Source organism: Equus asinus, chromosome 3 (assembly GCF_041296235.1).
Source record: "Equus asinus isolate D_3611 breed Donkey chromosome 3, EquAss-T2T_v2, whole genome shotgun sequence".
Taxonomy (NCBI): domain Eukaryota; kingdom Metazoa; phylum Chordata; class Mammalia; order Perissodactyla; family Equidae; genus Equus; species Equus asinus.
In genome coordinates this window covers 58,355,833-58,368,263 of record NC_091792.1, presented here as the reverse complement: position 1 = coordinate 58,368,263, position 12,431 = coordinate 58,355,833, and the positions used below count along the sequence as shown (strand labels likewise).

At 37.1% G+C, this 12,431-nt stretch overlaps 2 protein-coding genes across 8 annotated transcripts in view; one reads left to right on the top strand and one right to left on the bottom strand.

The window, feature by feature from the left end:
- Positions 1–719, top strand: part of SCRG1 (stimulator of chondrogenesis 1) — a 117,658-nt gene extending 116,939 nt beyond the window's left edge. For all 3 annotated transcript variants that reach the window (XM_070505072.1, XM_070505071.1, XM_044766947.2), the window contains one exon: positions 488–719. In XM_070505072.1, coding sequence (XP_070361173.1) covers positions 488–542 — 55 coding nt within the window. In that variant the 3' untranslated portion in view covers positions 543–719. The remainder of the gene's footprint in view (positions 1–487) is intronic.
- SAP30 (Sin3A associated protein 30) overlaps positions 1–11,634 on the bottom strand; it is a 79,660-nt gene extending 68,026 nt beyond the window's left edge. For 4 of the 5 annotated variants that reach the window (XR_006525471.2, XR_006525469.2, XM_044766945.2 and 1 more), the window contains exons 1-3: positions 10,984–11,455; positions 9,286–9,411; positions 8,780–8,878 (exon numbers count right to left, since the gene is read on the bottom strand). Coding sequence is in view for 3 of the 5 variants with exons in the window: in XM_044766945.2 (XP_044622880.1) it covers positions 8,780–8,878; positions 9,286–9,411; positions 10,984–11,316 (558 nt within the window). In the remaining 2 variants the exon portion in view is untranslated. Of the gene's footprint in view, positions 1–6,385; positions 6,722–8,779; positions 8,879–9,285; positions 9,412–10,983 lie in introns of those variants that run through there. The other variant, XM_014842127.3, reaches the window with a different exon arrangement.
- Positions 11,635–12,431: the final 797 nt, after the last annotated feature.

The window sequence follows — 12,431 nt, the reverse complement described above, 5'->3', positions numbered from 1 at the left end:
TTTTATATTATTCCATGCATTTTTATACATTACCTTATATGATCTTTCAAACAAGAAGAGCTGAATAGCTTAACATTTCTCCTTTCCCTACAAAACCTAGAAATTTATTTATTGACTTTTTAAGAAATTTTTAACCTTCTTTTTCTTACCTGTAGATTTAAACTTCATGATCTATCCTCACCCATGTCAGAGAAATTAATCTTTTTGCATGACTATAAGGTTTTGAAATCACTCAGTCTTTCCTTTTCTTTATAGATAAATGATAGCATAATATCAATGGCAAATGGGAGGAAAGTAGAACTGATTACCTTCTTAGTCTTTATTGCTCCTGTGGGCAAGTCCTCCCACTCATTCTTTGTACTTTATTCACCTAAAAAGAATAGCCATATCTGAAATCCTAGAAATCACTGTCCATTTTTAAGCCAGAAGAGACTAACATATATCTTAACTTTCAGCTGAACTTAACTCATGTTATATTTTCTTTCAGAGATGTCTTCTTTGGACCAAAGATCTCTTTTGTGATTCCTTGCAACAATCACTGAGAATCTTCATGTATTCCGGAGAACACCATCCCTCATTTCCCAAAAACTGCACTATATAAGTGTAACTGCATTTCTAGTTTCTATGCAGTGCAATAAAGCAGATCCTATAAATTCTTACTTGTCTAGGACAAGTAAACTTGTGTTAAATAAGTAGTAATAAAAATTAATTCAATTTAATTTTTCTCTGTGGACACTGTTGGTACCAGTTTAAAAATTTTTGCTAGAAAATTTTCATCTACAAGGTATTCACTATGCCCAGTAAAAGAATTCTGTCCCCAGATGAATAGCTATAATCCTGGCTCAAAGATTGAGAATACTTTCAGTTCTTAGTTGACAGTTATTGACCAGGTATACTTAATGGAAAGAACCAGATAAAAATTGAGGTTCTTGGAAGGGAAATTAGAAGTTTTCTAGAAAGAGGGGGAAAGGGAGCCAATATTTGAGTGTACATTAAGTATGTCAAGTACTTTAGGTACATTTGTGATTTATTCTCTTAAAAAACAACAAAAACTTGCGAAATAAGTATTCTTAAACCTGTTTTTCAGATACCAACTCAAGTTTAAGATATTTACTAAAAATAAAGGCAGAATTTGAACAAGTTCTAATTCCAAACCCCATACACTACACACACTCACACACATAGCTGTATCCTTAAAACTATGATACATATTCCTGATATATCAATTTTTCCTGAGAATAACAAAACACATATTAAAACAAACATGTAATGGATGAGAATTAAACAGTCACATGAATTTTAAGGGTAAACAAAACAGATGCCTTCAGAGACATTTTCTGACTGTTAGAGGCAGCTGTGGACTATGCCCTCATATCTTAGGAGGTATGCATTGACTAGGCCATCAGAGGTAATTTCAGAAAGTCCTTATGCTATAAAAATTTATTAAATGCTTTCGAAGTGCCAGCTATTACTAAGATTTAGGGATGTAGTAATGAATAAGATGGACTTGTCTTCTTGGAACTTGTATTCTAACAAAGGGGTAATAATTACAAATAAATAATTATTTATAAATGTGAAGCCTGCTACAGAGGATAAGCGTAGGATGCTATACAAAGTATTGTTGAGGAGAAAAGTTTGAGAAGTACCACACCATGTAGCAAATCCAGGAGACATCATTTTGGAATAAAAGTGACATTATTTCATTGAAATATAACCTTGGAGGTCCCTGATCTGCTTCTGAAGACCACACCCAGAACAGTATCTGATATCTATTCAGTGTTCAGTAAGTGTTACAGGGCTGGACCAAACCATTTTGAGATAGTCATAATTCAGTTCCTCCTAAAATCTGCACAAACACGTCAGAACATGTTTTCCAATAGTATGACCTCTACAAAAATTCATGAAGTGGAATTGTAAAAAAAACAAAAACAAATTTGTTGTTTTATCCACATAGCATTTGATCTGATTGGGCTTTTTTTCGTCACTTAATTGACTGGTATTAAAATCAAACTAACTCAATAATGGAAGTCTTCTATCCTTTCTGGAACAGTGCATGGAATAGGTAAATAAAGAAAATCATCAGTGAACCTGTTTCATTTTCTACTTGGTATAGATTCTCTTTGAGGGAGAAAAAAAAGCACTAAAGATTCAGTATCTCTATTTATAAATAACAGATCAGCATGAGGGCATATGCGAGGCAACAATGGCTTTTTAATTAAGTGTTCCCTTATTACTACAATCAAAATCTGTTGAGGGGCCCGCCCCGTGGCCGAGTGGTTAAGTTCATGTGGCCCAGGGTTTCGCCAGTTCGGATCCTGGGCACCGGCATGGCACAGCTCATCAAGCCATGCTGAGAAGGCATCCCACGTGCCACAACTAGAGGGACCCACAACTAAAATATACAACTATGTACTGGGGGGATTTGGGGAGAAAAAGCAGAAAAATAAAAAAAGATTGGCAACAGTTGGAAAAAAGAATCTGATGAGGAAAATAGTATTTGAAAAAAACTAAACAATAAATGAAATTTTATAATTATTATTTTTCATCAAATTCTCTCCTTTCTGGAAATAACTTTGTAATATGAAATTATATTACATTCTTTTAGAAATGAATGCATTATAGAAGCACATATTCTTCTTTATATTACCAAATAAATGTAAAAAGCATGAATGCTCACACAACTTGCCTTATATAACTTTTTCTAACTTGGTTAGTATGTTTTTAAAAGCAAACATTTCATTCAATCATATTAATGAACAGATCCTTTATTTTTTCAATAGGTTTTAGCTACAAGAAAATACAACCAAGCTTTTATTAAAAATGTATTATTGTTCCAAATACTGTCTTACAACTGAGTGAGATAAGTACTATCATGATCTCTGTTCTATGGGCAAAGATGCCAAATTTAGAGAGAAGCAGCTTGCCTAAGTGTACATTATCAGAGCAGTAGAGCCAGGTTTTGGATATGGCCAGTCTTCTTCTGGCATCTAAATTCTTAACTGCTATGTTATTTAATAACATCATCTAATCCAATTCCTTTTTAGGAAAGCAAATCTTTGCTTGTATGAGGCATACAATTGTATATTTCAGTTGGCTTATATATGCTAAATGCTTACCAAATAACAATTTCTGTATTTTTATCTTTGACTTTCTATCTCTTTGTTCTTACTATGAATTCCATGGTACTGAGCACAAAGTTAACAGTAATACTTACTAATACCTCATCGCTTCTTGATAAAAATTTCCTTTTCCTCATCATAATCCATAGAGTCTCCTTGAATATCTTGTTTGCTGCAATTAGGTACTAATCCTAGGATTATTAGGGAACTGGAAGCAACATGGAGAACCAAGACAACGAGCAACAACTATTGGAGGAAGGCAAGGACAGATAAAAACATTTACAGATCATTTCGTAACTTTAACTTCCTCACAAGTGCCAACAGGTACACATGAGTTCTTCCAGAATAAATCGTTTTTGCAAAATATTATGGCAGGTGACTTTAAAATGTAAATAATCCTATCAATAAAGTCCTACAGGCTTTAAAATAATTTTCCCCAAAGGAAAAAATAATCAAATTCATATTATTTCTAAATCATCTTGCATTAACAGCCTAAAACTAAACTTTTCTCTCAAAGAACTGAAGAGAAACTGATAAAATTATAGTAAATTGACATAGAATTAGACTATTCAATTTACTTCTATAGAATGGTTATCACCATAACGTGCTCATCTTTATATAGTAGCATATCTAAAGAGAAATGTGTGGCATAAACGTAGCCAAAACATTCTGAGAATTTTACAAATAAAAACCTATAGAAAATTTTCAACAAAAAATAATATACAAGATCTAATGATCTATATTTCCAGAGGTTTAGAAGTAAAATATAAGTCTGTTGGGTATTATGGGTACAAAACTGACTTGATATCTACATCACGTATACATTAAAGGAAATGTAAAAAATATATAAATATATATATACATACACATACCTATATATGTATGCACATTATTCAGCCTTAAAAAGGAACAGAGTACTGATACATGCTACAATCTGAATGAACTTTGAAAACATTACACTAAGGGACAAAACCCAGACACAAAAGGCTATATATTGTCTGGTTCCCTTTATATGATATAATAGGCAAATCTATAGAGACAGAAAGCAGATACCAGGGATAGGAGGGAGGAATTGGGAGTGATTAGTTACGGGTGTTTTTAAGAGGTGATGAAAAAGTTTTTAAATTAAAGCTAGTGGTTGCACAACATTGTGAATACACTAAATACCAACAAATTGTACACTTTACAATGGTTAACTGTATAGTAAGTAAATTTCACCTCTATTTAAAAAAAAAGCCTTATGTAGAAATAACATACAGCTTTTCTTCTTAAAGAAATGTATCTCTGACATTGATTTTTTAGCCTTTTCCTAAATTATTCAGTAAAAGGTAGTTACCAAACAACTGACATTTCTTGAGCTCATGCTACACATTTGGTATATTTTCTTCCTTCTACCCCAATGGCAGTCACATTTGGATTCTTCTCCTGATACTCTAACCTAAAGGTAAGCCATACCATCATAGAGACATGAGTTCCCATTTACTTTTTCTGCTCAGATATAGACAAGTAAAAACATTTCTAGTGAATTCATCATTTTTAAAACCCAAAAGCAAAGAATTAAAATCTTTATATAAAACTGACTTTTACATTGCAGTTTCTTGAGTTCCTCAGCTTTGCTGAGGTTCTTCAGTTCTCAACTTTTCATGTTTTAAATTGCTCCAACAAGGGCTTAATTTCAATGGATAATCAATACTCAGAACTCTTGCTCTTTCACTTTTTATACATTTTATGCAAATATACGAAACTAACATTGTTAGTCAAAGGTTATCTATTCATAAACAGATACTTTAATGTAAGTAAATAATTTCAAGCTTTTTTCACAAGAATGGAGTGTTTTTACAGAAAAACTAAGCCTACAGTCAAGTTTTTATTATAAAATTAAGTCTTTAGGGATTTAGGAAAAATATAAAATGTAGAAGTAAGATTTTCTTCAAATAAATCACCACATCTTGTAGCTTTGTGGTTCATTTTCATACATACATTTCAGTTCTCACAGAGATTTCTGGAATGCCAGGAATGAGAGGTTTTCATACCAGTTATTACAGCCTCTACTCATCAATAAAGTAGCAAGTAAATCTTTAAATGGTCATCGCAAGAACAAAGACCAGTTGCTTTATTGTTCACCATATATTTTAGCTGTCAATACAACATTCAGAACACTTAAAAATACAGATTCACCTTCTACTGACCCAGGACTTTAGGTTTAGCTACATCAGTGGTTCTCAGTCAGGGGTGATTTTGCCCCCCGGGGAATGTCTGACAATGTCTAGAGATATTTCTGGTTGTCACCTTCGGAGTGCTACAGGCACTAGCGTGTAGACTCCAGCAATGCTGCTAAAGCTACAAGACAAAGGACGGCCTCCCACAATGAAGAATCATGAGGCCCAAATGTCAGCTTTGAGAAACCAAGAGCTACATTAATGATCTCACCCGTTTCCAGCCTAAAATCTGCCCCACAACCTCGTAACACTTCACTGAAACTGTTTTGTTTTGGTGTCACAAGCTATGAATTCGATTTGTAATCATAGGAACTTGGTGAAGCAACACAATGCTCAGGAAAAGCAGAGGTTAAAAATATTTAATAGAAAACTGACAGAGAATGAAATATAAAAGGAAATAAAACAAACAAATCAGAGCTAAGTATGACCAAAATTTAAAGATCTTGTTGGATTTCTAGATCTCTCCAATTTATTAGTTTTAATTTGCAATGTAAATAGCATAGGACATGACTCAAAGTTAAGGGGTATTGCAGAGGTTCTTTCTATATTCATGCTATATAAATACCTTTTCTCTAAGAGAAAATTTAAAGAAACAATTAAAACTTGAATTCTATGTTCTTACTTCAACTTTCAGCAATGTGTTTACCTTTGCTGGCACATTAAGTCTTCTTTGGAAGGACGTAAGAATATAACTTAAACTATTTGTTCTTCCTGGCACTTCTTCAAGTAATAATAACAATAAAAGGAAACAAAAAAGTTGCACCTGAACGGAAGTGTATTTTTCAAATGTGTTAGCACTAAAAAGCACTTTGAAAATAATGCTATTTAATAGGATATCCTGAATTAGAAATCAGATTGTCCCACAGAAAGCAAATATGCTACATTTGTTACTTTTCCTTAACCTGTTAGTTTCTTGGAATTAAAAATAAATAAATTTAAAAAAGGTAATAAATGATCTTTACATTAAAATCTCAATTAACACTGGTCCCTAAAAGTCAGTTTATAATAAAAATCAAGTTTCACAAAATAAATACACTGAAGCAACTATAATAGTAACAACCTTTATTTAAAATATTTTTTAATCTAGGAAAGCTTGTTTTGCATGAGTTTCCAACTAATTATTAGAGTCAGAAACAAGGAAAATAAAACCAGAGAAAATCCTCTGTAGAAAAAATACACAAGGAACATTTCTACATGTGAAAAAACAGTAAACAGTCTTAACATCTGAACATTCAAGTCTTAGTCTCACTTCCATCTCTCCTAGTGAACACCACTATCAACCTTGAGATCTGATTTGTTCTTGTCATTCTTCACTGAGTAGATGAAATATGTTAAGGTGTCTTTTTCATTCACTGGAATAGACCTAAAGTGGCAACCAACTATCTATAAAGAAAAAAAATTGAGGAAATTAAATTATAGATATGAACAGATTTCATAAACTAGGTAAAAACACTTTCATCAAAAGAAAAAGTGCCATGTGATGGTAATAGAGCTATTTATTTTTAAAATAAATTGTATTTAACAAAATACCAACAGGATGACATAAGCATATAAAAATAAGATGTTATGAACAAGAGACAGTGTGATTTCAAAAGACCCTTTAGCCCACTCAATTAATTATACATTAATTAGAATGTGTATTTCCTTTTATTTTAAATTTTATAACTAGAATCTAGATTAGGAGGTACTTTTACTTTTAAACTTTAAATATTAATGAAATAAAACAGAACCTACTCACAGAAAAAGGATAAATACAAAGCTGAAAAAGTTTTGGTACTATAGAAACAAACCACGAAGTATCTTACAAATATGTTTGCTACAGCTTGCATTCACTCATTCATTAGGACTATTTATTGTTAAGGTTCCTTGAAAATTTTTCTGAATAAAAATTATGGATGCAAAATGAGAGGGGAAAGAGGGTCGTACACTGAAGAATGTTTATTTGCTTTTTTGTCTTTTCATCGTGCTAATCTAACATGTGCACTGCAACTATCAATAGAAGTATAACAGACTAAACTGGGGTGCTGATATGCATATCTAGATTCTGGAAGATAAAACTGTTAAAGAAAAAGTTATCCACACAATAATTAAGAGACTTAAAGAGGACAGTCATCTAACTCTGGAATCATTTATAAATACCTGCATTTCTGACTATATATAATACTCATGGATATATGGATTATCGCTATTTCCTATTTCTAAAAAAGAAAAGAGCTCTGAAAATAATATATCTTTTTTTAGAAGATCAGATTATCAAAAACTTCATACTTGATGTATGCATTTTAAAAATACATACATTTAAATGTAAAATTTAAAATGATCAATTCTTTGGTTCTCATTTGTCCCAAAACAAAGGTAACTTTACGTGATTAGTATTTGTACACATCAATATAGTTTCATCACGGTAGGCAATATCCACATTTATGTTATATTAATGTAGTATACAATCCAAAAAGGACTAGATCTTTTAGATCAAATTTAAACAAAAATTGGATTTTTGTTGCCTAGGCAAGAAGGAAAAAAGAAATTCTGGCTAAAATGTTAATATATTGTATCTTAACAGTGTTAAAAAGCACTCTGCCAAAGAACTGTACCTTCTATTTCATCTTTTATTTAATATGCACATTTTAGAAAATGTTAGATTATGAAATTCAAGCTGAAGACTATGAGAAAACTGATTTATATATTTACGTTTCTATTCTGTCTAGTAGATTAAGTATTTTTATTTTATATATGATTGAAGTATAAGTACATAAATCTATAAATACCTTAATATGTTGCCGGATTTCTTGGTTCTATTAGTTCCTGAGAATACGCACTCAAGTTTTCAAAATTCACTAAAGACTAGAAGCCCTATCTCAAAGCAAACTGTAAGTAAAATGTTGGATACAAGTCTTTGTGTCTTCTAGATGTGAAGACGACATGGATGCCTCAAATAAACTAACATCAACAAGGACAAATTCTGAAATGGTTAAATCAGCAAATTATGGAAATATTGTTTAGGGGCTTATCTGTAGACCTATTTCATCAGAAACTTCAAAAAATAAATTCTAATAAAGACATCAGAACTTATTAATTTATTTTATTATGCCTCAATTAGGTGTTCAGTAAACTTTACTGAGAAAATGGAATTTTAAAATGAACAAATTTCTAGAAGGAGAATGAAAAAACTCTCACTCAACATTTCTGAAAGCCAGCATTAGAAGGTGCTTAGAAAACTACATACAATCCATTGAACAGTCACTATGTAAAGGAATTTCCTAAGTGGCCAACATTTCTAGGCAACTAGATTCTTCCACAATAGACTTTTTATTAACTTTGATCCTTCTAACTAAAACACATTGCTATATACACTACATTAACAATTTCATTAGCATTTAATGACTGTTTTTGTACGAACAGGCTCACTCAAAGTTCAAATAGTTGAAAACTCATATATACCTCAACAAGCTGTGCTTTATTGAGTCCTGGTCTGGTTGGTAGTTTGAAGTGTCTTTTGTATCTCCTAAGTGTATTTACTTGTAATTGGTATAAATCAACCTAGAAAAAATTAACACATGTGAATTAGTTCATGGAATCTGTTAAAAACTTCTCTTTAATATGTATAATAACAGTTTAATTTCAGCACAATAAAAACCTAATTCCATTATTAAAGAAGTCTTTTATATAATCAAAACAACAAATGTATTAAATACTTTAATTTTTTGAGGATAAATATTAAAAACTAGGGGCAAAAAAGTTATAAAACAGAGCAATAAGAGTTGTCAACTGCAAGTATAACAAGTCAAATTGTGTAACTGCATATTAACTGGCTACATCTAATTTTGCTTTCATTTTCAGATTTTGCAAATGCTTTGAGTATTCAGAAATTTGTTCATATCTTTTTGTAAAAGTTTCAGAATGGACTAGTTAGGATTTACATTTAAAATACAAAAACTTTCCTCTACCTCTGGAGTATCAATATCTTGAACAGGTGAATCTCCTCCATCATCATCACTCCCTTTTCTCTTTCTTCTGTTTCGAACACTCTGAATTAAGTTTTTATGATAATCACAAATGTAAAGATGCCTTGCCTGAAACAGAAAAGTTTCACAAACTACTTATGATTACAGTAAAATGTGTCTATGTATTAGTAAAACACATAGGCCACAGTGAATTATCAAAAATAAAAACAACAGTCAAAACAGGCCATTAAGAGAATGGCATGTTTCTTTCTATTCTTAAATCCTGCGCCCAGTTAAAACATACCAAGTCTGACGACAGTGTTAAGAGGATTGGGGGGTGGAGTTAAGGGCAGGCAGAGGAGAATGAGATTCCAACCCTCTGGATTTTGTCATCAAATTGCACTGAGGGTGAACTACATTAGTTAGGTCATGCTGTTTTTTTTAACAAGGGGAAAGATGATGTTGCCCACAATTTTGCTATTTGATAGTATTTTTTCTACTTAAAGAGCATATTTTAGTAGCATAATGCACGCTTCCTAATCCTTCTATTTTGATATTTCAATTAGAATCCAGATACAAAACTATCCATTTTTACAAATGAGCTGTTGGTTTCATATCCCAACTACATTTAAATCTGAATTGTAAACTTTTCCTTCTGAGTATTAAATGTTAATCTGTAATACGTTTTTCCAACCAAAGCATTATGAAATCATTCAGATTTACCTGAAAAGATTCTCATGAACACGACCGAAAAAGTATCACAAATAAACTTTTCAAAAACTTTAATTACATACAGTCTTGAGAGCTGTATACTAACATCTCAAGTATTGAGCTTCACATCTTAACAGTTACTCCTTAAAAAACCAAACAATTAAAGACCGAGCTAATAGGCTTTTAAATTAACTTCTAAGTGCAAGTTAAAAACATGCCGGGCGTGAGCTAGGTTGTGACATCTTGTTATTCATTTACTGCCATCCAGAGCTCTGAAAAGTGGCAATGGTTGTTTCTAAAAACCTGGGATGGTCAGAAGAACAGACGTGCAAAAGGACGGAAAAAGAAATCCTGATGGCTGCCAACGGACGGCAAGACCGCAGAGGCTGCGAGCTGCCCACGTTCGGAGCAGCTGCCTGGATGCCGACACCGCCGGCACAGCGCAGCCCCGGGCCCCCGCGAGGCGCGGGGGAGCTCGGCTTCCAGCTTCCTCCGCGCTCGGAGAAATGAGGAGCGGGATCCTTCTCAACTGCGAGGTCAGGTCCTTGCAGGACGCCACTTTCCCTAGACGAGGGGAGCTACTCCCTGGGGCCAAACGCAAGCTTGGGCAGCAAAACAAAGAAGGAGCCTCCATTCCAGAAGGCGCTGCCGGGCTGCAAGAACACTACTCCCGGCCCTCCGGGCGGCGGTCCCCTTTGTTTCGTTTCCCGACCTCGGCGGGGGAGGAAGGGGGAAGACCGAGAGCGGGAGAGAAGCAGGGAGCCGGGTGGGGGATGGGGCCAGCGGGACCGCAGAGTGCAACTGTGTATCGGGGGTGGCGGTCGGAGTTGCAGCGACTTTGTTGTTTGCGTCCTACTAGAGACCCCACAACGGGTTCGCACTGCCACCAGGTCCGGGGGACGGACGCCTGAAACCCCCGCCCAACGACCTCCGTCTGCGCCGCTCCCGGAGACCCAAGGGGGCGGGCAGGGCAGCGCCGTCGTCACTTACGCTCTTATCCAGCTCGATCTTCACCTTCTTCTGGGAGATGCTCTTCTGGATCCTCTTGCTGAAGCTGGCGTTGCCCGCTGCCCGGCCGCACCGCTCACCGTCCTCCCGCAGACAGCACAGCTGTCCCGGGCCCGGCCCGGCCGCTCCCGGGGCCCCGGCCGCGGAGACCGCCCCGGCGCCGGGTACCTCAGCCCCGGCCCCCGCCCCGGCCCCGTTCCCCGCCGCCGAAGCAGCGGCGGCGGCGGCGGCGGCGGCGGCAGCAGCGACCACGGCGGCTACTGCGGCGGCCGCGTCCCCGCCGCGGCTCATCTCCTCCGGCGTGAAGCCGTTCATGCCTGGGCGCTCAGGGGCGCCGGCGCCGACAGAAAGTCCGCTCCGTCTCTCCCCGCAGACGCCGGGCTCTCGGCGGGTCCCCTCAGGCACCTGCCCGGCGGCGGCAGTTCCCTCTGCACCTCAAGTCCTCCGAAGGCACGGCCCAACACCAACTGTCCCCGGCCTGCTGGTGTCTGCAGGCGCCGGGTCAGTGGACAGGGCTTGGGGTCGGGAACTAGAGCCGGGCGGCGCCTGCAGCTGGGACCCCGCTCACTGTCACATGGAGACTCTTCAGTAGTTGGACCACTGCGCCTCCGCCTCTCTCCAAGTCCTCGACCTGCGCAAGCGCGAAGCGCCCTCTCCCGTCCGGTCCCGTCCACTCTGCCGCACGGCACCATGGGGATTGTAGTTCTCTGCAGGGGACTCAAGCGGAGCTCCGCTGTGACCGTGCGCCTCGCTGGTTGGGGGAACTACTCATCCTAGCATGCATCGCGCGGCGACGGCAGGTTTTTTTTTGTTGTTTTTTTTTAAAGCTTGGGGAAAATAGGGACGTGCGGTAGAGGTTGCGATGTTTTCGTCTTCTGTCTCCTGAGGACTTCAGTTGTGTTTAGGTCCTGGGATTTTGCAGAGTTGGCATTCTAATCGAATATGTCACTCGTGAAGCAAAGCACAAAATACGGAGGGAGGAGGAGAGGAGAGTGAGCGTGTGGGAGAAAAAAGTTTCGGGGCTGTTTTCGTATCTGTAGAACAAGAGTTTTTGGTCTGACCGCATTTTTGTGGGAAACTCAAACCAGAGAACTCAGGTCTGGTGCTCTTCGAGTCCTGGAGGTCCGGCAGCTAACAGCGCGGCTGGATAATAGCTCCAGTCACCAACGCCCCCAATTGCGCTGGGCGCCTGCTTAGGGGAAAACGCCCGTCCCGACCTCTCGCCCGCACAAGTGACTCCGCTGAAGGCCATTTCTAAATCTTTGCACGTTCCTGCAAGAAATATGTTTTATGCTCTGGCGCACAAAGTCTGCTGTTTCCTGAGGCGGAGCTAATGGCTAGTTGACCATAACAGGGCTTCTTTTCGCCTCCACCCCAACCTTTTCCTTTCTCCTCGAATGAACCTGGAGGAAGGCGAAGTCTATTATCAC